This window comes from Choloepus didactylus, chromosome 2, assembly GCF_015220235.1.
Source record: "Choloepus didactylus isolate mChoDid1 chromosome 2, mChoDid1.pri, whole genome shotgun sequence".
Classification (NCBI taxonomy): Eukaryota; Metazoa; Chordata; class Mammalia; order Pilosa; family Megalonychidae; genus Choloepus; species Choloepus didactylus.
The window spans coordinates 209,245,259-209,272,206 of record NC_051308.1 but is presented as its reverse complement, the minus strand read 5'-3'; the positions used below and the strand labels follow the sequence as shown (position 1 = coordinate 209,272,206).

At 38.5% G+C, this 26,948-nt stretch overlaps 2 protein-coding genes across 3 annotated transcripts in view; one reads left to right on the top strand and one right to left on the bottom strand.

Annotated features, from left to right (window-relative positions):
* The window catches only part of SMAP2 (small ArfGAP2), an 84,417-nt gene that overhangs the window by 33,793 nt on the left and 23,676 nt on the right, over window positions 1-26,948 (top strand). For both annotated transcript variants that reach the window (XM_037827580.1, XM_037827581.1), the window contains exons 2-4: window positions 22,548-22,681; window positions 23,902-23,987; window positions 24,980-25,058. In XM_037827580.1, the coding sequence (XP_037683508.1) occupies window positions 22,548-22,681; window positions 23,902-23,987; window positions 24,980-25,058 (299 nt within the window). The remainder of the gene's footprint in view (window positions 1-22,547; window positions 22,682-23,901; window positions 23,988-24,979; window positions 25,059-26,948) is intronic.
* Window positions 77-4,102, bottom strand: LOC119528192 (cerebellin-2). Its single transcript, XM_037828843.1, has 2 exons — window positions 4,075-4,102; window positions 77-2,103 (listed from the first exon to the last, which is right to left on the bottom strand). The coding sequence occupies exons 1-2, from the start codon at window positions 4,100-4,102 to the stop codon at window positions 1,559-1,561; spliced, it is 573 nt and encodes a 190-aa protein (XP_037684771.1). The 3' UTR covers window positions 77-1,558.

Genomic DNA, 26,948 nt, shown 5'->3' with positions numbered 1-26,948 from the left:
CTAAATCCTTGATCTTTGGCCCTCCCTTACACGTATATTGAATCAGGAGATGAGGAGGAGGGAGAAGAGCAAGCCAGACATCAAACCCATTTATTCCGAATCTGAAATTAGGATTTTTATCATCAATATTTTGGTTACATTGTTACACAAAGGACAAATGAACACCCAGTTTGAGGTCTCATCTTGAATTGCTTTGGGATTGAGTGACATTTCCTTGGCGTATGAATCCTGCACCCGTTAACTCTGAGCTGTAACTTGGTAACATCATAGAAGGTTGTCAAATCAAGTTGTAAAGCTGCTCCTAGGGTACCTGTAACGGCTGTGACTTCCGAGCGGCTTCCCGCCAGGACATGCGGGGCAGTGTGAAGGCACCCCTTTCCTTGGCTCTTTCCTTGGCACATCAAAAGAGGACTCCACAGAGAGAGGAGCCAGTCCAACCCCTTTTGAAGGACCTGATCAATGTGCTCACTCGGAGGTGGGTCCCCACAAATGGAAACAAACTGCTCAGAAGTCACCAGGCACCTTCAGCAAAGAAACAGGGTGATTAGGGGGTTGGGCATTGGGGCATTAGAGCTTCCAAGCCCACGTTACATGATTCAGGCCCACTCAGAAATGCCAGACTCTTAAAGTATTCTGGATTGTAAATAGAAAAAAATTCCAGGCTGCTAGTTCTAAATACTCATTTGAAGAGAATCATTTTGAAAGAATAAACAGGTCCATCTGTTATTTTTGTCTTGATATACAGGTATTTTTTGTTTGTTTGGTTTGGTCTCACCCAAAACAAAATATACAGGTATGTTTTGTTGGGTTGGGTTTAGTCGCATCCATGAATTTGACATACGTTTTTCTACCCTCAGCACAAAAAGTAACAGTGGGGGCTTAGGGGGAGAGCTGAGTTTGGAAAGGAAAGTAAAGCTTTTTGAGAAAAAAAGAAAACACAAACAATACAAAACAAAAGTCGCAGTCCAATCGTGCAAAATCTGCTTCTCTGGATAAAGCACTTCTTGACAAGTTCACAATGTTCCCAGCCCCCTCCTGAGTCCTCCCATCCACCTGTAAAAAATACAGGTTGAAAGTGAAGCCATCCTTTTTCTTAAGGCTCTGCAGACACTCCCGGCACGCACTTGGAGGACAGATCCGGCGGGGGGTTGGTTGCAGCCTGCCGTCCAGCGCATCCTGGGGCAGCCGTGCTCCCGGCTTCAGTACAACACAAAACGCACAAACAAAAGAGGAGAAGGCAGTGGTCCCAACAACAAGATCTGGTATTGACTTCACAATCACAGGTACAAATTGCTCAAATTGATAATTTCATTTCTCCTTAAGACCTTGTCATCTAAAACTAATTAGAGGCCAGGTTCCCGAGGAATTGTCAATATTCAAAGAAAGTACAGGAGATTGAGAAAGAAGTCGTTCTTCTACGGTGACAGTCTGACAGGAGGTCGGGAACAAGTGTCACATTCTGGCAAGTTCAGGGTGTTCTCGCATTGGATTCCTGGGTCCAGAAGCATTGGATTCCTGGGTCCAGAAGCTTCCCCACTGTCCCAGTGGGGCTCTGCGTTTATAGAGGAAAAACCAAGAAGCCAGAGAAGGTGGAGTATTTCCAGCCCCCCATGAGATTGCCCCTCTCCAGTTTGAGATGCACTTTGTCTTCCCTTTCCATGAGAAGCAGAACCCCGTTGCTGGCGGCTTCTCTGGTGACATCCTGGTCTCCTGCAAATGCTGAGATCACTGGGTAGCCGTTCTGCATGAGGCTGACCTGGATGGTTTGTCTGTTGTACACTTTGACCACGTGGAAGCTGAAACTATAAATCCCTTTTCTGGGGGCTACGAAGATACTGGAGGCAAGATCGAAATGGTTGCCAATATTTACTAACACCTGGTCGAAGTAGATGGTCATGGTGCGGTTGCTCATCTCGGACGGCTCGTGGTTGGTGCTCCGCGTGGCGGAGAAGGCCACCTTGGCGCTGCCGGAGCGCACGGAGATGCCCAGGGAGGAGGTGACGGCGCCGTCGGCCGACGGGCTGGAGTCGCACACCACCAGGCACTTGCCCTCCAGCACGATGGGCTCCGTGTCGTTCTGCGCCCGCACGGGGCAGCTGGCCTCTGCCAATTGTTTTTTCAGACTTTTGAGTTCTTCCTTATGTTCTCCCAATGTCTTTATGTCCCTCTTCTCTTTTGCCGTATCTTCCCTCAGCTCGTTAATTTAATTTTTGAATTGATTTATCATATTTGTTTGAAGATCTTTAATTAGTTGTTTCAACTCCTGTATCTCATTTGAAGTGTAAGTTTGTTCCTTTGACTGGGCCATATCTTCACTTTTTTCTAGTGTGATTTGTAATTTTTTTGTTATCTAGGCATCTGGTTTCGTGGATTACCCCAATCAGATTTTCCCAGACCAGATGGGCTGTGGTCTCAGGAGGGTGTAGTCTGTATCAGCTTTCCCTGAGGATGAGACCCAGAAGGTTGTGAGATTTTCCTGTGAGGCCTCTAGACACTGTGCTTTTACTATCCTGCCCAGCAGGTGGCACTTGTCAGCCTGCAGCTTCCCACTGGCATAAAGAGTTATGTTGCTATTAATTCTCAGTAGACTCTGTCCCTGCCAGGGGCTGAGACTGTCAAAAGCCAAGCTAAAGCTCTTTCTGTCTCCCCACCCCAGGCCCTAGGGTCTGAGTTCTCTGAGGGAGGGCAGCCATTTGATCTGGTCCCTGCCTCCCCCTTTTCTTAGGGAATATAAGCCCTTTAGGGATTTATCTCCTACATTTGACTTCTCAAATTTTGTCATAGTTTGTCTCTCTAACTATCTTAACTCTACCCTTGCCTGGGTCAGTGCTGACAGCTGAAAATTCCTGAGGCTGTCTCTAATGAGCTACTTAGAATGAGAGGAAAAAAAAAAGGAAAAAAAGAAAGAAATTCCCTTTTCAGAGCCAGTCTCCAGCCCCCCAATTACCGGTGAAGAACCAGAGTTGGTGCCCATTTCTGTCTGCCCCTTTTCTTGGAAAACAGCCCTTTTTCAGTATTCTGAGCCCAGCTGACTCCAAAAGCCTCTGTTTGTATTTATTTATGTATTTTTTTTTCTGTCAGCCCTGCCTCCTTTCCTCATGTTTCTTTCCTGGTGGCTCTGGGTTTATCTGTGCTCATAGCTTGTATCCAGTAGTCCAAATTCGTTAACTAAAACCCAGTTGGAGCTTGATTGAGCTACCTTGCCTTCCTTCTAGAGGACTGCTGCTTTTTCCCAAAGGGACGTGTTTCAGCTCAGCCTGCTTTGCTGGTTGGGGAGGGACGCCAGCTTTGCAGTTTGGGGAGATTTACTTATAGTTCTCATGCTGCTATCTCAGTCATTCCTCCCAGTCCAGACTAGTATATGATGTGTGACTGGTCACAGATGTCCCCCAGACTGTTTACTAGTTGTTCCTGGCTATTTGCCAGTTGTTCCAGCAGACTAGCTAAATTTCATAACTCTGTATGCTGCCATCTTGCCCCGCCTCCGAGAAAAGCTGTTTTAAGTTAACCGCTGATATGGTATAGATGTTGATTGATTAATCCTTTCACTAGTGAGTGTGTAACAGGGTTCTACTTCACTAACCTCTCGTTTTAGTTTCCCAGATGCTAAAAAATATACCATACAATGGGTTGGTATAAACAATGGGAATTTATTGCCTCAGGGTTTTGAGAGTAGGAGAAGTCCAAAATCCAGGTGTCAGCTGTGATGCCCACCCACCCTGCCACACCCAGGATTGGCATTCTGGGGCTGGCTGCTGGCAATCCTTGGGCCCTTCACTTTTCTGTCACAGGGCAATGTGTATCATGATGTATTCTCTTTTCTTCTCTGGGTTCGGTTGATGTCTGGCTTCTCTCTGTAGCTTTCTTGCTGTGTCTGAATTTTATTCTCCTTATAAAGGACTTTGGTAAACTAGATTAAAGCTCAGCCTGATTCAGTTGGGCACACTTTAATGAAAAATGACATCTTCAAAAGGTCCTATTTACAATGGGTTCACACTCACAGGAATTGATTAAGAGCATATTTTTTTCCTGGGGTAGATAATTCAACCTACCATACCTCCTTTTTTTGGTTACCTGGTAGGATAAGGTTGCTTTGCTTCATCTCCATTGATGTGGTGCAGTCTGATTGCTTTGTCTGTTATATCATTGATCTCCTGGATTAAGTTGGCTCAACTGGCTTATATTTCATTTGAGTATTTGCATAGTTACTCTCTTCTGCTGGAATCTCTAAACCACCATCTTTATCTTGCATACTTTGATATCATGTAGATATGGGAGAAGTTAGAACCAGCACCTGGGAGTAGAAGTGTTAAGAAAACAGATTAATGGGACTCAGTGTAAAGAAGGCATCTCTGATAATTAGTGCCATCTAACAGAAGACCCTTGAAATGACTTAACACTGGAGGGTCCGGCTGGTCACTGTGAAAGGGGTTCTAGCATTCAGCGGGAAGTTGGACTTGACTGACTTTAGATTTAAATTGTTTGGTATAGTATTTACTTTTGTTTTCTAATTAATCTCAGAAATATTTCAATTTGCTTTTCTTCAAATATTTAAAAAGCTTAACTTCTGCCGTGTTTTTAAATATGTAAATGTGGACAGTGCCCTTTTGTGACAAACGGAAACAACATTCTTGCAAGATTGACCGAATGGAAATGGACTTCTCTTGCAAAGCATTCTGAGAGCAGGGGTTGATTGAGTAAGGCCTTATTTTGGTCTCACGGTTCCTCAAAATGTTTGTACTTTCGGAAGTTCAAAGTTTTTGTTTATTATTGTTTTGGAATGGGGAAATGTGTGAATTCTTGCAGCCCTACTGAATTTCCCCAAGATGGCACTGGTGTTTCTATATATTCTTCTCTGTAGTGAATCAAGTGATAGAGGGATGTAAAGAGTGGAATTGAGGTAACTAGACTTAGAATTGTTTTTAAAACAAATACTGCTTCTTTCTCACTTTTACTCCCAAATTTCATGTCTGAGTTAATGAAAGGTTAAGTAAAAGGGAAGTAACCTCTCTTTTAAAATCAGTTTCTTGATTTAGTTTCTTCCCTAGGTGTCTATCACTTTTAAACCAGTTTTTAGTACCAATCAGACTCCATGAACTGAACGTGATTCTGTTTTTTAGATTCATCAAGAACTAGCCTCTTTATAAATTCTTTATCCCTTTTTGAATTTTCAGAACTGTTGAATGTTAAGCTGGAAAGGACTAAAATTACCTGCTAATCATCTAATAGTACTTAGCAGTAGAAGGGACCAGGGTCATCTGTTCACCTTTCTCTAAGTGTAGAACATTTCTCTACCATCCCTGAGAGTTGATCATCCAGCTTCTGCTTGAACACCGGCACTTAGGGATTTTACTATTTCTGGATATAACTGCACTTGTTTTCACACAACCTTAGTTGTGAGAAAATTCTTCCCTAGAGTGTGCTAAAATCAACTTCTACTCATTGGTGCTAGTTCTGCCTTTGGAGCCTCATGAAAATAACCTAATTCATTTTCTGTGTGAGAGCTTAGCCTTTAAATAAGTGTTTAAAAACTTCTCCCTTCATTTTTCAAAGCAGGAAAAATTTGTATGCTGCTTTTATGTTGCTTATTTATTAATTCATTTAAGAAATATTATATATCTATCCTCTATTTGCTAGCATTATGCTAAGTGTTTGGGATAAATGATGAAGAAGCATGGTCCTTGCCTTCTAGAACTCACAGTCTACTTAGAGCAAGAGAGACCTGTAAAAATTGATTATAATAAGATATTAAGTAATAAAGGGCAAAGCATACAGTGGACTATGAGCCATAGAGAAGGTCAGGCTTTATTCCACTGGAGGTCCTCAAAGAAGAGGTGACATTGGACTGGATTTTGAAGGTTGTCAAACAGAGAATGGGGAAGAAAGCTGCTCTAGGTAGGATGCATGGGGTAAGCAAAGTCATGGCGGGGTGAGTGCATGGCACATCTCAGAGTGATGACTTGTGTAGCATATGTATGACACACAGACTTCTAAAGGGCTTTACGAGCCATGTGAAGGAGTTTTAACTTATCCTGCAGCCAGTAGGAGCCATGGAAGGTTGTGTTGTTTTGTTTTTAAATATCTGTACAGTTTTTTTCTCATTACAAAAGTAATACGTGGCTATCTCCAAACTCAGATGTTGATCCCTTGGTATATAACCTGATTGGTCTCTGGAACATTGGGTATCTGTGTTACACCTGAAACTCAGAGCTAGAGCTCAGCAGATATGAATATCAGTATTAATGCATACAGCAACTGTTAAAAAAAAAAAAAAAAAGCTGAAATAGAGCCCAGACTTCAATTAGAGATATGAATAAAGCAGATCTGGTTAAGACTAGGGCAAATCGGGCCAAAGGGTAAAGGTTGAAACTGACTGTGTTAAAACTTCAACTTCCATGTGAGACCAAGTAAGAGATGTTTACTTGGTGCAGGATCTGTATTTTCTAAACAATATAACTTCTACAGTCAGTTTGTTCAAATACTACAATTATATGGAACTTTGAATAGGAATTGAGCTTTGGTAGGTCTGTATGAATTAGAATGAAATAGCAACACATCCTAAAGTAATTTGGGTGGGGAATAAAAATATATATTCAGGGCCCCCCAAAAAAGCTGGGAGAGGATGCAGAGGTGTTGGACTTCCTTACCTGGATTGTTGAAGATGTTCTTACAAACATTGGGGACTGATGGCTTGGCATGCTGAGCCTTCTGTCTTGGGGCTTGCCCTTATGAAGCTTGTTACTGCAAAGGAGAGGCTAAGCCTGCTTATAATTGTGCCTAAGAGTCTCCTCCTGAATGCCTCTTTGTTGCTCAAACGTGGCCCTCTCTCTCTAACTAAGCCACCTTTGCAGGTGATCTCGCTGCCCTCCCCCCTACGTGGGATCTGCCTCCCAGGGGTGTAAATCTCCCTAGCAATGCAGGCTATGACTCCCAGGGATGAATCTTGACCCGGCATCATGGGATTGAGAACATCTTCTTGACCAAAAGGGGGATGCGAAATGAAATGAAATAAAGCTTCAGTGGCTGGGAGATTTCAAATGGAGTTGAGAGGTCACTCTGGTAGACATTGTTATACACTATACAGATAACACTTTTTAGGTTTTAATATATTGGAATAGCTAGAAGTAAATACCTGAAGCTGCCGAACTCCAACCCAGTAGCCTTGATCTTGAGGACGATTGTATAACAATGTAGCTTACAAGGGGTGACAGTCTGACTGTGAAAACCTTGTGGATCACACTCCCTTTATCCAGTGTATAGATGGATGAATAGAAAAATGGGGACAAAACCTAAATGAAAAGTAGAGTGGGATGGGGGAGGTGATTTGGATGTTCTTTTTTTATTTTTATTTTTTATTCTTACTCTGATTCTTTCTGGTGTAAGGAAAATGTTCAAAAATAGACTGAGGGTGATGAATGCACAGCTATAAGGTGGTTCTGTGAACAGTTGATTGTACACCATGGATGACTGTATGGTATGTGAATATATCTCAATAAAACTGAATTTAAAAAAAAGTAATACAAGATCACTGCAAACAATTCAGAGAGTATTTAAAAATACAAAGAAGAAATAGATATTTCATAAGCTAGCTCCCCAGATACACTAGCTTTTAATATTTTAAGCATATTCTAAGTATTTTTCTTTGCTTACATATATGTTTATTCATATTTTTAAACAAAAATGGAACTGTTCCATACTTATTTTTAAAATTAATATATCTTAGAGCTATTTCTCTATAAAATAGAGAGCTACATAATTGTTCACCAGTGTTTGGAGAGATTTCTTTACATAATCTCTTATTGAATTCTTACAAGTGGGGTCTGAGGATTACTTTTTTTTAAAATGCAATTTTATTGAGATTTACTCACACCATATAATCCATCCAAAGTATACAATCAGTGGCTTACAATATCATTGTATAGTTGTGCATTCATTGCCACAATCAATTTTCATTTTCTTTACTCCAAAATAAAGAAAAAAATATATAAAAATATAAAAAAGAAATAAAAAAGAACACCCAAACCATCCCATACCCTTTATCCTCTCTATTATTTATGTATTTTTGTCATTATTTTATTACTCATCTGCCCATACACTGGTTAAAGGGAGTGTCAGTCACCAGGTTTTCACTATCACATGGTCATATGATAAAAGCTATATAGTTATACAGTTATCATCAATAATCAAGTCTACTGGATTACCATTCAACTGATTCAGGTACTTCCTTCTGGCTATTCTAATACACTAGAAACTAAAAAGGAGTATCTATATAATGCATAAGAATAACCTCCAGATTGATCTCTCAACTCTATTTGAGATCTCAGCCACTGAAGCTTTATTTTGTATCATTTCTTTTCACCCTTTTGGTCAAGACAGCATTCTCAATCCCACGATTCCAGGACCAGGCTCATCCCTGGGAGTCCTGTCCCTCATTGCCAGGTAGACTTACACCCCTGGGTGTCATGTCCCACGTAGAGGGGAGGATAGTGAGTTTATTTGCAGAGTTGGCTGAGAGAAAGAGGCCACATCTGAGCAACAAAAGAGGTTCTCTGGGGGTGACTCTTAGGCATAATTATTAGTAGGCTTAGCTTCTCTTGCAGGAATAAGTTTCATAAGGGCAAGCCCCAAGATCGGGTGCTTGACTTGTTAAATTGGGATTCCCTAATGCTTGCAGGAATATCAGGAATTCCCCAGGTGAGGAAGTTTAATATTTCAGAGGATTACTTTTAATTAAGTTTTAAAACAAATTTTGCCTCTCTGCTATATGCTAGTAACTCTTCTGTTCCCTAGGAATATGATAGTTAATGATATGGATCTAGTTTTTGCTTGTTTGGCACTTAGCGTTTAGTGAGAAAATCAATCACACAAATAAATATATAATTACAAAATTTGGTTAGAGTTAGGAGGAAGAAGTAAAGGGTAGTGAAAGTTTATAACTTTAGAAAAGTCCTTATACTTTGGAGATATATACTGAAACATATGCAGATGAAATGGTTTGATGTTTGGGATTTACCTAAAAATAATCCAGGTTGAAGTTGAATGGCTAAACCAAATGTGGTATATACATACAATGGAGGAATGAAGTTCTGATACATGCTACAACATGGATAAACCTTGAAGAGATCATGTGGAGTGAAGTAAGCCAGTAATAAAAGGACAGATATTTTATGATCCCACTTATATGAAATAACTAGTATATGCAAACTCATAGAGATGGAAAGTACAGTACAGGTTACCAGTGAACAGGGGAAGGTGGAGTTAATGCATAATGGGTACAGAGTTTCTGTTTGGGGTGATGGAAAAGTTTTGATGATAGATGGTGGTCATGGTAGCCCAATGTTGTGGATGTGATTAATGTCACTGAATTGTATGCTTGGGAGTAGTTGAGATGGGAAATTTTATGTTGTACAAAGTTACCACAATTAAAAAAAAATAAACTAAAGAGACAATGACACATGTAATACATGATCCTATTCTAATGGAGGCGAAAAGGACAAAAGGACATTATTGGGGCAATTGGAAAAATTGGAATATAGATCTTATATATTTGCATGATTTGTATCAATGTTAAATTTCATAAACTTGATAACTATACTTAATGAGGTTACATAAGAGAATATACTTGTTCTAAGGAAGTATACATGGAAGTATTAAAATGTTGAAGGAGCATGATACGTGCAACTTAATCTCAAATGCTTGGAAAATAGAGAGATGACAGGTAGGTAGGTAGGTAGGTAGAAAGTAAGAAAGCATGATATAATGTGGCAAAATGTTAAAAATTGGTAAGCTTGTGTATCTGGGTATGGGTTATATTGGTGTTTTCTGTATTTTTGGTTTTTGTTTTTGTAATGTTCCTGTAATTTTAATTTTATTTCAAAATTTAAAAAAATTAAAAAAAAACCAATTTGCAAGCATATTTGCAAGTGAGACTTCAAAATAAATTATGGGCCATTAAAATTTACTTAATTTAACATTATAAGTCAATTTTTAAATTCATAAACTTATTTTGAGTTACACTAAAATTTTAGCAAAAGGTAATAATATTATTTTATGTAATGGAATAAAAATGATAGCAAGAGTCTTATTAATAGAATAGAGCTTTAATTTGTCTAAATACAGTACACATTTACCGTGCTGTTTAACTTATTCTAATAATTTCGGATGTTCTCTCTGTTCATATGATTGTAGGGAAGAAACTTAATTTGTGAAACATGTTCACAAAGTTAAATAATTTAAAGATATAGTAGGTCAAAATAGCTCTAACGTTCTGGGAAACAGAATTTCACAGCTTTTCTTATTTTGTTTTTGAATACTTTTGTTTTTGTTGAAGGCATTTTACTTCCATTTGCAGAGACTTTGTTGCTGTTTGTGTGGCCAAAGTCTTCCGGTTCTCAGTTGCCAACTGCCGACTAATGGCTTTACCGTTCAATCTCAGTTGTTTTACCAAGCTTTGAAAATAGATTTCAACTATTCTTAACCAATGTAGTATTATTTTAAAACTCCAATTATAATGGAACTAACCACATTTATGAAAAGTTAAAATTTCAATACAGTTTTAATGACTGGCTTGTATAGGGGGCATTTATTGGTTCAAAGCATAACAACAACAAACGCCAAAAAATCCTGGATCCCAACTTGAGAGAATAAATATCAAATGCTTTGAGCCCAGTGTTTCTTACATGCTCTGGAATTTGATAATTTTTTTTTAACAAATCCTGAAAATCAATAAATATGATTCAATGTCACTTTAAAACTAAACCTAAGCAGTTCTGCCAAAATTAAATAATTCTAACAACAACAACAAAAAAATCCAAGGTTGAGGATGAGGAAAATTGAGTGGGGGTATAGCTAAAACAAGATTGGCCAGGAGTTGATAATTGCTGAACCTGGTGGTTCATTATACTCTACTTTTTGCGTTCGAACTTTACCATAATAAAATGTTAAAACCAAAGAAATGGTGGAAGAGAGATTATAAACTGGTTTAGATTGGGGGTGGGAGTGGGCAAGGGAAGGCTCCTTTGAAGAAGAAACACTTCAGCTGAAACCCTCGTGATATTTAGGAGTTGGCCAGGCTATGAGTGGCTGATAGTTGGAGGAAGAGCTTTTTATGTAGTGGGATCAGCATGTACAAAAGTCCTAAGGAAGGAACATGTTGGTGCCTGGAGGAAATGAAAGAAGACTGGGGTCAAAGGAGTTGAGGCTGGAGAAGTAAGCATGAGCCAAATCATAAAGACCTTGGAGAATATATTGTGTGTTTCATTCCTTATTCCAGCAGTAATAGAATGAGGCTTTCTGTAGAAGGATTGTGACAAGGTCACCTTTTCTTCTTTAAGAGCTCTTTTCTTCTTTAAGCTACATGTTTTGCAGAAAATGGTTTTGGTTGGGGGTTGAGGGAAAAGGGGAGGCAAAAGTATAAATGGAGAGACATTCAGAGGGTATTGCACTAGTTCAATAAAGATTCTGATGACTTTAGGTTAGAAAAAATGATGGTGTAGATGGCAAGAAGAAATACCGATTTGAAAGAGATTTTGATCTCGGTGATTGTATGGACTTGGGGGCGGGTGAAGGAGAGGTAAGTGTCAAAGATGAAGCATAAATTTCTGACTGGTGAGTAGGAAGGATGGAGGTGTAATTTACCAAGGTGGGGGAGAAGAATGGAGGAAGAGCAGATATTGTGGCACGAGATCAAGAGCTCAGCCCTTCAGAACATTTGCACCAATTTACATTTTTACCTCTACATATGAGATTACAGGGAAGGTACAGATTTGTGTTTTAGAAAGATTTTTCTGGTGGGAGTACAGAGAACAATTAATGAATCTGTCAGCTCCTTGAGGCAGGAATTCTCATCTTAATTGTCTCTGCCTTTGTATCCCCAGTACCTGGCTGCAGAGTGCTTGGCAAATAGTAGATAATAAATAATGCTTATAGGTGAGAGTTGAGAACGTCCAGGGTAGAGATGGATGGATTCTGGAAAAGTTTCCAAAGTAGATTCAGTAGGGCTTGGATATAAGATAAAGAGTTTTCTCCCCTTATTGTCTCCCTTCCCACTGAAGAGATTTTCAACAGCTCCATGATGTCAGCAAGTCTAAGTATGGGTTAAACTTCAATTCAATTAGCTTTCAACTAATCAATATTTTTTATTCTTCAACTCCATAAGATGAGTATCAACCCACAAAATGTATTTAATTTTTAAAGGAGCTGTAATTGTTATAATAGTGGCTTCAAGCTGTCTGAAACTGTACTTCTCTTTGCTGAGTTCTCAAACCCAGAACCTTTCTAAGCCTGGCAGCTCTGGTGGTAGGGAAGTTTTAGCAGGAAAGGAAATTTGCAGCAGGGTAGCAATAAGTAGAAGCTGTCTAGAAGTTGAGTGCAAGCATACTTATATGCTTTCCAGTTTACAAATGAAGAAGTGAGCCCTAGAGAAGTAAGCCCATGTGAAAACACATGCAGTCAGTCAGTGTAAACCCATGTTTCCCTGATACCAGCTGGTACTCACAGTCAATATCTTGACTAATAAATCAAATCCATATACTTTCTCCATTTTCACTGATTCCTTATTGCAAGGTGATTATATGTTAATTTGAATATTGTGGTAATGCTCCCTGAGCCCACTCTTTACTGTTGATTACTTTCACGTAGCTGTGACCTTGTTCTCATGTTATGCCTAAACACTACCAGTTTATGTCGCTTGTCTCTCCTCTTTGCTTTCATTGTTCAGAGTATTGCCTCCCAGAATCTCTTACCATTCCCAATTTCAAATTTTATGTTTTCTCCTTGGTTGATATGACCAATGTATACTGAACACTTGCCTTATCTTTGCAAAATATACCAGGTTAATGTAGGCTGGCCCTGTAGCAGCAGTATCAGATTCAGGTACTGTGGAGTCCAAGAATCTGCCACTCAAGCTAACAGCTTTGGGACTACTTCCTTTGTTTTTGTAGGGGAGTATCTGTGAGCATAAGGACAGGGTGGGAAAGTATAGCAGAGATGGGGAGCAGGTAGAAGTGCAGATACCACCTTTTCAAAGAATGTCTTGATGGAGATAAAGAAGCTGCTTAAAATTTCATGTTTTCTAAGACTTTGAAATTGGGTCCAGGGTAGATTTCTTCTGATACTCATTCAATTTTGATTCTGACATTTTAGGACCAGAACTCACATTCCTGTCTAAAGAAAAGTATTCTGTGTTGCTTAGAGTCTTGGGATATGTGTGATTTAATTAATTGGCCCTTACCAGTGGAGATGAATGGGAAATGGGTTATATGTATCTCTCATTTATTACTGTCCTTTTATGTTCTAGGCACTGTGAGGTAGATAATATTCTACACATTTTATAAATGAGGAAACTGAGGCTTAGGAAGTTTAAGTAGCTCACTGAAGGTCACACAGTTGATCATTGATGGAGCTGGCATTCAAACCTTTCTGGTTCCAAAGCCTGTACTTCTGTTAGCTCTGTCATTTGCCCACATTTTCAGCCATATACATAAGTTTTGTCTCTTTTCTCTTTTTGAACTTCAGAATCTTTTATAGAGAATTAAGTTATTGATTAGTAAACCCAGTGGCTCAAATCTAAAGGAGACTAAATGTCTGAGATGGTACTGTCACTGTTTCACTGGGTAAAGGTTGGAGGAGGGATGCCACATGGGGAGCAGAGGAGGATCTCCCTGGCTTTTCCATAAAAACATTGTTGCCTTTATTTCTGTACTGAGGCCTTGTCAGTGGCTTCAGTAATTGGATTATAGTCTTGTATTTCTCAGAGGTAACAGGACCGTAAATATTCTGGAGTGGGATCCAGTGAAATTCCACAGTTGTGACAGTGGTTTAGATAATTTGGAATTACCTTCTCTGGACTTAGGGCCAGGAAGCAAAAAGGGCAATATTCCACCACCAAATTTTTTTTTTTTTAACCTTTTATTTTGAAATACTTTCAAACTTACAGGATAGTTACAGAAATAATACAAACTCCATACAGAGAACTCCAACATATCCCTACCCCTCAGATACCCTAATCTACCAATTTTAACATTTTGCCACATTTGCTGTATCATTCTATCTATCCAACTGTCTGTCTATTTATCAGTCCTTTTTCTAAACACTTGAGTGTAGATGGTACACATCATGATCCTTAAACACTTAACGCTGCCATATACAGTTCCTAAGAAAAATGATAGTCACTTATCTAACCACCTTAAGTGTAGTTATCAAATTCAAGAAAGTTAACATTGACATAAAGCTTATAGTCTGTTTTCCAATTTTTTCATATGGCCTAATATCCCTTTGAGCCTTTTTTCCTCCCTTGCTAAGATCCCAACCAGGATCATGTATTGCATTTAATTGTCATTGTCTCTTTGCTTAGTATTTTCTTTTTTCTTTAATTGTGGGAATACATACACACGTGCACACACACATACACAACACAGACTTTCCCAAGTCAACCACTTCCAAGCATACCATTCGATAGGATTAATCACATTCACAATATTGCAGTATCCTCACCACTATTCATTACTAGAACTTTCCCATCTTCCCAAACAAAAACCCTTCAACCACTATGCATTAACTCCCCAGATTCCCTGTCCCCCACCCCTGGCAACCTATACACTCATTTTTGTTTCTATAAGCTTGAATATTTTCTGGTATTTACTCTGTAGTTACTACAGGGCTTAAACTTATCCCAAATATATGACAATCTCATTTGCTTTTATATCAACTTCAATAGCATACACAAACTATTTTCCTAAACCCCTCCTTCCCCCCCCTTTCTTGTCACAAATTACATGTTTATACATTATGAGTCCAAAACTACAATTTGTCATAACATTTTATGCATTTGCCTTTTAGATCCTGTAAGAACTAAAAAGTGGAATTATAAAAACAAAAATGCAACAATACTGGCATTTATATTTACCCATGTTGTTACCTTCACTGGAGATCTTTATATCTTCTTGTGGCTTCAGTCCACTGTCTATTGTCCTTTCCTTTCAACCTGCCAGAATTCTCTTTAGCATTTCTTGTAAGGCTAATCTAGTAATGATGGACTTCCTCAGCTTTTGTTTATCTGGCTATATCTTTTTTTTTGGGGGGGGGTTAATTTTAAAATTCTTTATTTATTGAAATTATTCACATACCGTACAATTATCCAAAGATCCAAAGTGTACAATCAAACAATCAGTTGCCCCCGGTACCATCATACAGCTGTGCATCCATCACCACAATTAAGTTTTTTTTCAATTTTTAGAACATTTTCATTACTCCAGAAAAGAAATACAGACAAAAAAAGGAAACTCAAATCCTCCCATACCCCAACTACCCCCCCTCCATTGTTGACTCATTTGTTACTGTTGATGAAAGAACGTTAAAATACTACTAACCATAATTAGTTTGCAATAGGTATATTTTTTCCCTGCATGCCCCTCTATTATTTTTTAAAGTTTCAGAATAGTATTTAGTTTTCAGATATTTATAGTCATCTTATTTGATATCACAAAATAGTGGCCATGTTATAAATTTTGCGGATGAGGATATTGTTGCACTATTCTCACCATACGTAGGTTGTAGAATAAATCTGAATACAGATCAATACTTCCCCTTCTTCCTCATTTGTATATTTACAAACATGCCTACACATAACCCTTGCTATTCAAATTATTTTTATCTGAACCAAGGAACTAAATGCATTGAGATAATTTTGTTTTATTTATAGAAATTCTCACTGTAAACTATACAAGCTTAGGGATCAGAGACTAAATAGATTTTTTTTTTTTTGCCAAACCCTCTATCTGAGCTCAGAAGCTAAAATGGTTCAGTATTTTCCATTAACTATGCAATAAATAGCAAATCTTGGGTCCACAATTAACGTTCTTTTGTTTCAGTGTATGAAATAGAAGTTAATAATTGCCACTTAAATTTAGTGGTTCAGTGAATACAATAACAGATGTCTCTCCATATATAAATAGACATTTTCACCAACACTGCTCCCTATATGCCTTTGCTGTATATATCCCATGCCTGTCTCCAGACAATGGCATCTGATCTACACCAACCAATAAAACATAAATGAGAATACACATTTTTCAATGGTCTCAAAAAGTATAAGGGTATTCCTTTGGATTTTCAAAAGAAGTCTATATTTTCAGACTTAAATTTAATAGTTTTTAATTATTCTTAGTCTAATTCTTGTTTTATCAATTAGGAAACTAAGAGTCATCTTACAAGTTAAGTGAGATGACCATATTTACAATCAGCAAGTCAGAAAAGTGAGGCAAGTATCTTCATCTTCTGAATTCTAGTGTTTCAAAAGAACGCCATACCATAAACCTGAGTTATACATTTGAAATAGAGTGAAAAAAATGGTAGCATGGAATAGGATGTGATACCAAGTATGTTTCCTCCTTCATAATGTCACCATTCTGCAATGTCTGTTTATTCCTCTGAAATATGGAATTAAAAATAATTTAATAATATAGGGTCGTGTCTTATGATGACTATGATGATAATAAAGCCAAACTTACATTCAGTGGTTACTATATGGCTTAAAAAATGCATCTTCATCTAATGTTATGGAACCTTTCTCTCTCCTTTCTTTGTTTCTCTGTCAGTAGGGCTCCCTTTAGTATCTCAAGTAGGGCAGGTCTTTTATTAGCAAAATCTCTCAGCATTTGTTTGTCTGTGAAAAATTTAAGCTCTCCTTCAAATTTGAAGGAGAGCTTTGCTGGTAAAGAGTTCTTGGTTGGCAATTTTTCTCTCTCAGAATTTTAAATATGTCGTGCCACTGTGTTCTTGTCTCCATGGTGGCTGCAGAGTAGTCACTACTTAGTCTTATGTTTTTTCCTTTGTATGTGGTGAATTGCTTTTCTCTTGCTGCTTTCAGAACTTGTGCCTTCTCTTCAGTATTTGACAGTCTGATCAGAATATGTCTTGGAGTGGGTTTATTTGGATTTATTCTATTTGGAGTTCGCTGGGCATTTATGCTTTGTGTAGAAGGTTTGGGAAATTTTCCCCAACAATTTTTTTGAAAACTCTTTCTAGACCATTACCCTTCTCTTCCCCTTCTGGGACACCAATGAGTCTTAAATTTGGACGTTTTATTTTATCTATCATATCCCTGAGGTCCGTTTTGATTTTTTCGATTTTTTCCCCATTCTTTCTTTTGTTCTTTCATTTTCTGTTTTGTCATACTCCAGGTCGCTGATTTATTGTTCAGCTTCCTCTAGTCTTGTACTGTGAGTATCCAGAATCTTTTTAATTTGGTCGACAGTTTCTTTTATTTCCATAAGAGCATCTATTTTTTTAATTTACTCTTGCAATTTCTTCTTTATGCTCTTGTAGGCTCTTCTTCATGTCTTTTACATCCTGTGCCATGCTCTTCTTCATGTCCTTTATATTCTGTGCCATGGTCTTATTGTTTGTCTTTAGTTCTTTGATTAATTGCTCTAAGTACTGTGTCTCCTCTGATATTCTGATTTGGGTGTTTGGGCTTGGGTTATCCATATCGTCTGTTTTTTTTCATATGCTTTAAAATTTTCTGTTGTTTTGGCCTCTTGGCATTTGCTTAACTTGATAGGGTTCTTTCAGGATATGTAGAATTATTCAAAGACTAATCTCTAATTTGTCAGAGCTACAGCTTGGTGGTGTACACCTTCTCTAACTAACCAGCAGGTGGCGTCTGTGAGCCACCTATTCCCCTCAAGCCAGTTCTCCCCAACTTTGTCTTTATGGTCTGTGGGGGTCTGATTCTTGTGGGGTGCAATTGGCACACCAGTTTTGCATGTGTAGTTGGTGCTGTCTGCTCTGAATGTGGGGTCTGTGTCTGAGTGGTTAGGGAGTGAGGGCGGCTTTAACAACCAAGCCTCTCAGGTGTTCCTGGAGATTTAAGGCTGTTCCAAGAGTCTAAACCTTCAGTTCAGTCTCGCCACAGATTGTCTCTACCGCTGACCCACAAGTCCTTGGTATTGGCGTATGGTCCCTGGGATTTCCGAGTGGGTCTGTCTTCCAAGCCATGCCCTTCTAGGGCCTCTGCTGAGGGAAGTCTGTGCTACGTCACAAAGTGCATGCTGACCCTCAAGGGAAGTTCTGGGCTGCAGGGCCATGTAGGGGCGTTCCCAGCATGCTGAAAGAATGGCTGAATGGGGTGTGTTAATTTCCCCCTTTTCACACCGCTCTGCCTTCCTAGCTCCAGGACAATTAGCTGCCGGTGCACGAAAGGTCATTGTCCATGCCAGATACTGTAGCGTGTGCACGCATTGCTGGAAACACTTCCCATCGCACTGGGTTTTTTGGCACAGCTCTGGGCTGTGGCGCAGGTGCCGGGCAGGAGCGTTCCCAGCCCGCCGGGTAGATGGCTGTAAGGGGTGTGGTTTTTTTCCCTTTTGGCTAACTTCTGCCTGCCTCGCTGTGAGACAATTAGCAGCAGGTGCGCGAAAGGCTATCGTCCACGCCAGATACTGAGGCGTACTCACAGGTTGTGGAGACACCATTCCTGCTGTGCTTCCCTGTGCGATTCTTGCTGCCATATCTGCAGCCACTTTTGGGTTTTTAAAAAGAACTAGTCTGGCACCAAATGCCAACCCATGGTTTCCGCACACCGCAGTGTGGTTGCTGGGTATACAGCAGGCTTCTCACTCGCTTCAGAATGCAGACTCCCAGTTTCACCAAGTGCACTGTCCCTGTGGATTTAGCAGACCTTGTCCAACTGGTGCATTTGCTGGAACTGATTTTCTGGGTGACTTTCTGGCTTTTATCTAGTATTTTTCATGGAGGTATTTTTTTGCCCTGTCTCTCCTAACTGCCATCTTCCGGAGGTCTGGATCCACAGTTTTTTTATGCTGTGTTCTCGGGCATTCCTCCCAATTCAGGTTGGTGTATGATGAGTGGATGGTCACGTTTGTCCCCCCGCAGTTATTCTGGCTTATTTACTAGTTGTTTCCGGTTTTTTTAGTTGTTCCAGGGGGACTACTTGGCTTCCACTCTTCTCTATGCCACCATCTTAGATGCCCTGGCTATATCTTATTCTCACCCTCATTTTTAAAAAATAGTTATGCTGGGTATAGAATTCTTGGTTGGCCTTTTTTTGCTTTCATCACTTTAAATGTCATCTCACTACCTTCTTGCCTTCATGGTTTCTGGTGAGAAACTGGCATTTAATATTATTGAGGCTCCCCTGTATATGACACATTGCTTCTCTCTTGCAGTTCTCATAATTATCTATCTGTGACATTTGATGGTTTGATTGTAATATGCTATGGTGTGGATCTATTTGGGTTTATCCTTTTGGACTGTGTCAAAGCATCTTGGATGTGTATATTCATGTCTTCTTTTAAATTTTGGAAGTCTTCAACCAGTTTTTCTTTGACTATTCTCTCTGCCCCTTTTTTCCTTCTTCTGGGACTCCTACAATGCGTGTATTGGTGTGTTTGATGTTGTCCCATGGGTTTATCAGGCTCTGTTTACTTTTCTTCATTCTACTCCTCAGACTGAATGATTTTAATTATCTTATTTTCAAATTCACTGATTCTTTTTCCTGCCATCTCCAGCCTGCTATTGAACCCCTCTAGGGAAATTAAAATTTCTGTTACTATTTTCTTCAGTTCTGTTTGGTTCCTTTTCATAATTTCCATCTTTCTACTGATGTTCTCTTTGTGTTCATCTATAAGTTTCCTGATTTCCTTTAGTTCTTGATTAATGTTTTCCTTTAGCTCTTTGAGCATATTTAGGTCCATTTGTTTTAGAAGTCTTTGTCTGGTACGTCCCAGGTTTGGTCCTCCTCATTGATGGTTTCTAATGTTTTAATCGTCTCCTTTGTTTCCTGGTTGTTGTTGTTGTTTTGTTGTTGTTGTTGTTTATCTATCTTGTAACCTTTGGTTGATAACCAGACATTTTGATATTTTAATGTGTTATTGCTGGAATTTAGATTCTGAGGCATCTGTTCCTAAAGCTTGTACCCAGCAAATGTTATGACAGAATTTTCCTTGAGTGCCAGGAACAAAAAAAGAAGAAGAAGCAACAGCAGCAGAATGAAAAGGAAAAAAAAAAATGAAAACACCTTTGCAGATTGACTTGATTGCTGCTGGTCTCCTTCAGTATTTATCCATACAGTGAGTTTTGGGAGTGACTCCAGGCCAAAGCTTAGGGGCCTCCATGACCCTTTCTGCTCATGTGTCTTGTCTTGGACATGTGTGTGTTGTCCCAGGGAATTCCCCCTTTTACACAGTTACAAGTGTCTCCTCTTCTCCAGGAAACAGTTTCCTCACACTCCTGTGCACTGAACAGTGTGTCCTGCAGCCAGCAACCCCTTGTCCCAGGCAGCATTACTTGACTGCTCTCCCATAGTGTTCTGTAGAGAGCTCTAGGAACTGCCTTCTAGTTCTGGGATGTCAGGCTCCTCAGGCCGCCATCAGAGAGCAGCCATACAGGCTCCCAGTGTGTACACAAGGGTTGCTCTGCTCCTTCCACAACCAGGATCGAGGATATGCACTGGGAGTGTAGTCCAGCTCCTGCTGAGCTTTTGATTTGGTGCTTGCCCTGTTACTACAATTCCTAACTTTTCTGGAGCTTTGAGAAAGATGTTTCAACTGTTTTTTGCGGGTTGCTCAAAGCTTATGTGGCCGGGGTGGGGGGGAGACAGAGCTCTGAAGCATCTCACTCCACTATCTTGATTGGGGTGGGGCTCCACGGCTAACTATTAAGTTGCATTTTTGCTTTTGACTTTGTTAGCAAACAAATATAGTTTAACTTTCTTGTTATGAGTTCTTGACTTTAGAATCTAGAGCAAAGGAAAAATGGTAAAGAAACCTGAAATGCTATCTTTTGGTCCTATTTTTAATCCCTTATAACTTAAATCTTATGATAGTTCCTTTATGAAAATTGTAACTTAAGAGCATTATACAGCACTCTAAGAAAGCTCATTCACATCTGTTTAGGTTTTTCATTTTGTGTTTGTAAAACTCCCCACCACCCAAAACAAATGTGCATAATGTACGTGTTTATTAGGTATGTGGCAGACCTACTGTGCAAGTCCATCTAAGGATTTGAAGGGACTGAAGGTGTTTTAGAAGATAAATCTGATTCTAGCAAGATAGTAGCAGTTAAGATATTGGGATAAAATTTCAGGCAAAGATCACCACCTGGTGGTTATAATGAGGATTTGAGAATTCTTTGTAGTATTTGCTGTAGAATAAGAATATCTTTGTCAGAAAATTACATTCTCATTTATGATAATCATGGCACCAAATTTCTAAGAATAATTTTCTGCCATATGATTCCAACATTTCTTCTTTAAAACTACTGTTAAAACCTGCAAGCTAACCAGATAATTGTCTTTGTCCTTTATAGCTGGAGTCTTGTGCCCTTTGCTGTTCCAAACACAGCTCTTGTTTATTTCTGTAGAACAGTGCCTTTTTACCTCTTTATGACAACCTTTAACTCTGACACCGGAATTAAAATGTTTATTTTATATGGTAAATTTCTACTAACTAAAATGCTGGAGAAGAAAATGTTTCTGATTTTTCTGTAAGTCTTTGGCAGGTGTCATATAAAAGATACTTTTTTCTTCTTAAAAGAATTATGAAGAGAAGTTTGATAATATTCTGGAGTGATTATTAGGGTAAGTGAGGCTCGTAGCAGGGGATGGGAGATTCAGTAACAGTTTTTTTTTTAATTAACATACTTATCTGAGATTTCTTTTTTATTGCAATAGGCATCTTTATTATTTGGCATTCTTGAATCTAGATAATTCTGTAGTTGGTTAAGGTAGGGACATAGGCCAAGGGGAAAGGATCCTCTTCAGTTAAATGCATGCATATTTTATAGGCCTGAGTGGAGGGTAAGGGAGGATAAAGTTTTAAATTTCAGGTTGAGCCTTGGGCTGGCAAGGCATGTCTGTATCTTTTTTCTTAGTAAGAAAACTGAATCCAGGTCACTATCATTAAAAAGTTTCTTGGGGTTGGAGTGTTTGTGGTAAGGTATTAGAATAAATAGAATGTGATATGGCTTTGCACTGTTCTTTTGGGATTTTTCTTTACGTAAGTAACAGAGTATTATAATATCTGGGTGTCAATACTCATCAGATACTGTAAAAAAATACTTTGGACATAAAAACCCACCTATCATTTGATTCCATTTATATGAAATGGCCAAAATCATCAAATCTATAGAGATAGTAATTTCATGCTTGCCAGGGGCTAGGAGAGTTGGGAAGAAATGAGAAGTGCCTGCTAATGTTTACATGGTTTCTTTTTGGAGTGATGAAAATGTTCTGGAATCAGATAATGGTGATGATTGCACAGCTGTGTGAATATACTAAAAAATCTGTTGCATTGTATACTTAAAAAATTAAAACTAAATTTTAAAAAAAGCTGCTCTATGGGGGAATGAATAAAACCAATAAAAAGGAGATTGTGGAAAAAATTCTATGACTTACATTCTAACAGAAATGTTGTCTGATAATCTCTCTAGGTGCTCCCTGCTATGCAGCTTGAGAAGGTAATATGACAGCTTGGGTCTTGAATATTGTTAATATTTGTATGTTATTGCCCTGTGCTTGACCTTCACAGGACCAAGATGGGCCTCCTGGAACATTGGAGTCTTCATCTGCATTCGATGCGCTGGAATCCACAGGAATCTGGGGGTGCACATATCCAGAGTAAAATCAGTTAACCTCGACCAGTGGACTCAAGAACAGATTCAGGTACTTGTACAGTCCAGAAATGTGTCAGCTGCTCCCGTATTTCTATGTAAAAGTAGTTTCAGATGAATTTCAGCCAAACAGGGGACAAGGGTGGAGATAAAGGACAGTTAGTTGTTGGAACTTATGTCAGATTCTCATAGTTTAATAGAGAACTTTTAAAACTTTATTGTTTAAGATATTTTACAATGTATGGTCTAGGTTCCCATGAGTCCATGAAGGTATTAAGGGGGATTTTTGGATTATTTTCTAAGACCCTTAGTATTTGCAGACCTAACATTTATAGTTTTATATTGTCACTAAAAACAAAAACCAAAATCATGTACTTATGTAATATTTTATTGCTAAAATGAATATACAAATTTTGCTTGCTGTTAGGTTAGTAGGTTGGGAATGAGTAACTTAAGCTAGTGAGTGGGTCTGGCTGGCTTAAGGTCTGAACCTTGTTGTAATTTCATTTGTTCTCTGCTCAGTTCCTGTACTGATACTGTTCAAAGTGATTTTAAAAACAAACAACTTTCTTTTTTGCGGGGGAGGCGGCAGGAGGGAATGAGCCCCAAAGAAAACCAATAGCTGATATTGGTGGTGGAATGAGAGGCTATTGTTAGCCAGAGAATGGCTTTAGAAATTACTTTACACTGTATTTATAGATTCATTAAAGGTTTAAAAAGGTGGGTTGCATTTCGGTTATACTTGACTGTTTCCATATCATGGAGGTATTAGAGAATTTGAAGATTTAAAAAGATCTTGGCATTTATCCTTCACAAGTGTTAAGGGCTCTACTGTATTTCAAAAGCCTATTGGGAAACATACATTTATTGGTAATAAAGTCAAATAGTTAATTAGTAATATAAACTCAAAATTGTAACACTGATTATTGCCTGCCATCAGACATTTTGATTGCTAACTATGTGTCTTAGATTTTCAAATGAGATCTTGAATTATTATGGAGTAAATGTACCTTGGGAGGCAAATCTTTCAATACAAGGGACTCAGGGAGAAAAAACAAAACATAATAAAAAAACAGCTGTAAGGCAGATGATGGGAACTTCTAGTAGAATAGAGAGAGTCATGGATTGGAAATCAGAATGCATGGGTTTACATCTTGGTTTGGCTACTCTCTGGGTTGGTTCTCCATCTATAAAATGATGGAATTGGGTGAGGATTTTTTCAGTTCTTTCCTGATCTGACATTCCATGTTTTCACATTTTCTTTGATTGCAGTGCATGCAAGAGATGGGGAATGGAAAGGCAAACCGACTTTATGAAGCTTACCTTCCTGAGACCTTCCGGCGACCTCAGATAGACCCGTATCTTTTCTGGAGCAACCTAGAATGAGCTGAAGGCTGAGTGCTCTTTTGGTGTTTGGGGAGAGTTACACAAAACCTGAGGCCTATGATCTGACTAGGCCATCTCAAAGAACTTGCTTTTCCTCTCTCTTGCAACCAAGACACACAAAAAAAGCACATGTATACTTCCTAATGTCTCAAGTGTCATGTTGTGTCACATGGGGAATCAACTCATTCAGGAATTAAGACTGCAATGGTTTCACTGCATTCTTTCATAAAGTGACATATCCAATAGTTTTTGGATCTCTGAAACTTTTGTTTTTTAGAAAGAATAGCTTACTGTGCTCTTTTGAACCCTGGCAGTCAGCAAAACTGCCATTCCCATTTTTCTTAGCTTTTTATGTCCTGTGTGAAAGAATTAACAGTTGTTGACTAGTTTATCGTAACTTTCTTCTGCCACTATCTCAACAGGAGATAGCATCTAGCACACAAAACCAAATCCCCTAAGGCAGTGTTTCTCAAAATGTGGTTGGTTGTTCATTTTGTCAGAGTTTTCTTTTTGGTGGGTGCAAGAAGAACTTGTTAAAATGCAGATTTGGGGGCCTTGCAGAAGACTTACTGATCAGTCAGGTACAAGAGTTGATGTTTTTAAGGGACACTTAGGTATCTTTGTTTGAGAACCACTGATCTAGAGGCTTTGAAATAGATAATTGACTGTTTTCCCTGTATTCTACAACAGCCACAGCTACCTCCAGATATCAATATGAAGGTCAGTCCCATTTGCTGCTGTCATCACTCTGAGGGAAAATCATGGGAAGTAGTGATTCTCTGCAGTAACTGTGAAGGATGCACTTCAAGATTTTGGTCAGAGAAACTGAATAAAGAGACAGGCGCCATATGGGGAAACCAGGCAGGAGGGAGGGAGAACAAAGCTCCATGGGATACAAGTTGATGTTTTATATTCATACTGTTGGCATAACTTGTTTAATTCATCCTTAATAAGCTTTTTGTAGAGCTGTTGAGGGATTTATCCGAGATAAATATGAGAAGAAGAAATATATGGACCGAAGTCTGGACATCAATGCCTTTAGGGTTGGTTGTAAATCTTTCAAGTTTTGTTCATAATAAGTAGTTTGTTTATAAATCAGTTCAGGAAACAATTTGAAGAACAGCTACCAAAGTACTCCAAAATCATCATTTAAAAACTGCAGAAGTGGAAAGGGATCAGTTCTTCAATCAAGATCATGATATATCATGGAACAAAGTTTTGCTTCAGAGACAAGCATGAGTAAATTCTTTGCTTGGTCTTTAGGAGGTGTTAGTGATTCTCAGTTTCAAATTATCTCTTGAAATCGACATATTGGGCATACTAGATCAAATAGGATATATGTATATGTTTACATGTGTGTGTATATACATATACTTTTTTCTGTAAATGATGTCAACAAGATTAGATATAGTTAAATCACCAGAGCTTCTTCAGTTTAACCAAAGTTTATTTCCAGCATTACCTGCCCAAAACCAATGTATAGATGGACTGATTGCCAATGGAACCTTGTTCCCAAAAAGGGTTTCAGAGGGGAACCACCAGATGCCAAGTACACTTTCCATCTCAGGCATGTGGGAATCTGAAATGTAATATATGATAACTTGAACAAGTATAATGCACAGGAGGACATACAATGTGGTTTCTAGAAGAAGAAAATATGCCTTTCTAATGACAGCTAAAGGAGAGCAAATAAATATGACAGTTATTTGATAGTTATTATGACTATCAAAGCACCTTTGAAAAGATTCTACAGTAAATTCTCCTAGGAATGACTGTCTACTTCTCCAGCCACTGAAGTACATAGAGTATGGTTGTCTCCAGTTCTAGTAAAAGTCCTGCCTTTCTGTGTATCTATCTATTGATTCATCTATCTGTCTGTCTGTCTGTCTATCTATCTATCTATCTATCTATCTACCTAACTACCTACCTACCTACCTACCTATTTTAATGGATGATATACCAGCCAATGAAATTCCCAAGTTTTCAGGGGCATCTAGCCCTTCCAGGCAATGAAAAGTCAAGGTAGTCGGAATCAACTCCAGACTGATCTTTTGAGGTTCCTTGAAAAGGGGCATTAAATGGTTGATGAGTTTCAATATAGGTAGATAAGTGCAAGGTAATACATAAGTTAGACCAAAAGAATTCCTTCTCAACTTAGTATGAAGGACTCTTAACCTCTTCATCATCCAGAAAAGAGAAGTTATAGGTGTTCCAAGAAGGAATTAACCCAGTGTACCCTGTGTCTCAGGTGGTATCATCAAAAAGGGTTTGGAACCAAAACACACATTTCCTACTATTTGTAGAGAACTATGGTCTGTCTGCCTAGCTCTGTTCATTGTACTTGAAGATATGAAATCAAATGGAGTCCAGAAAAGGGTATCTGAGGTAATCCAGAAGATGGGCAGTGGGGGGAGTTGCTGTCATCATTAAGTTGCTAATGGATCATACTCATGAAGACAAGCTTGTTTTACCTACTGGATGTTTTCAGTTAGGAAGGAAACACATCCCATTTACCAAAAAGCTATTTCAAAAATTTTATTTGATGTTCTTAGATTTTTAAAAATATTATTGGACAGATTTTTATACCAAGAATTAATACTTGCTAAGCAAAGACATTTAATATAAATGGAAAAGAAACGGCTATGTTAATTAAGAATATCCTTTTTTTAATGGACAGATAAAACATTTTTAACTTCAACATTGGGAATTTTAATGAGTTTATGTTAAAATGAAATGTTTATAGCTGCATGTGTTCTTTGTGATTATAAAATTATTTTACAGAAAATATGAAAAATAAAAAGAAAATACATGCATAATCTCATCATCTTTACCAAATGATTATCATTTTGGTGTGTTCCTTCTTTTTTTCCTATATAGTTACTTTTGGGGGGGTACATAGACTGTCTTCTGCTTTTATTCCAGTTAATATGTCA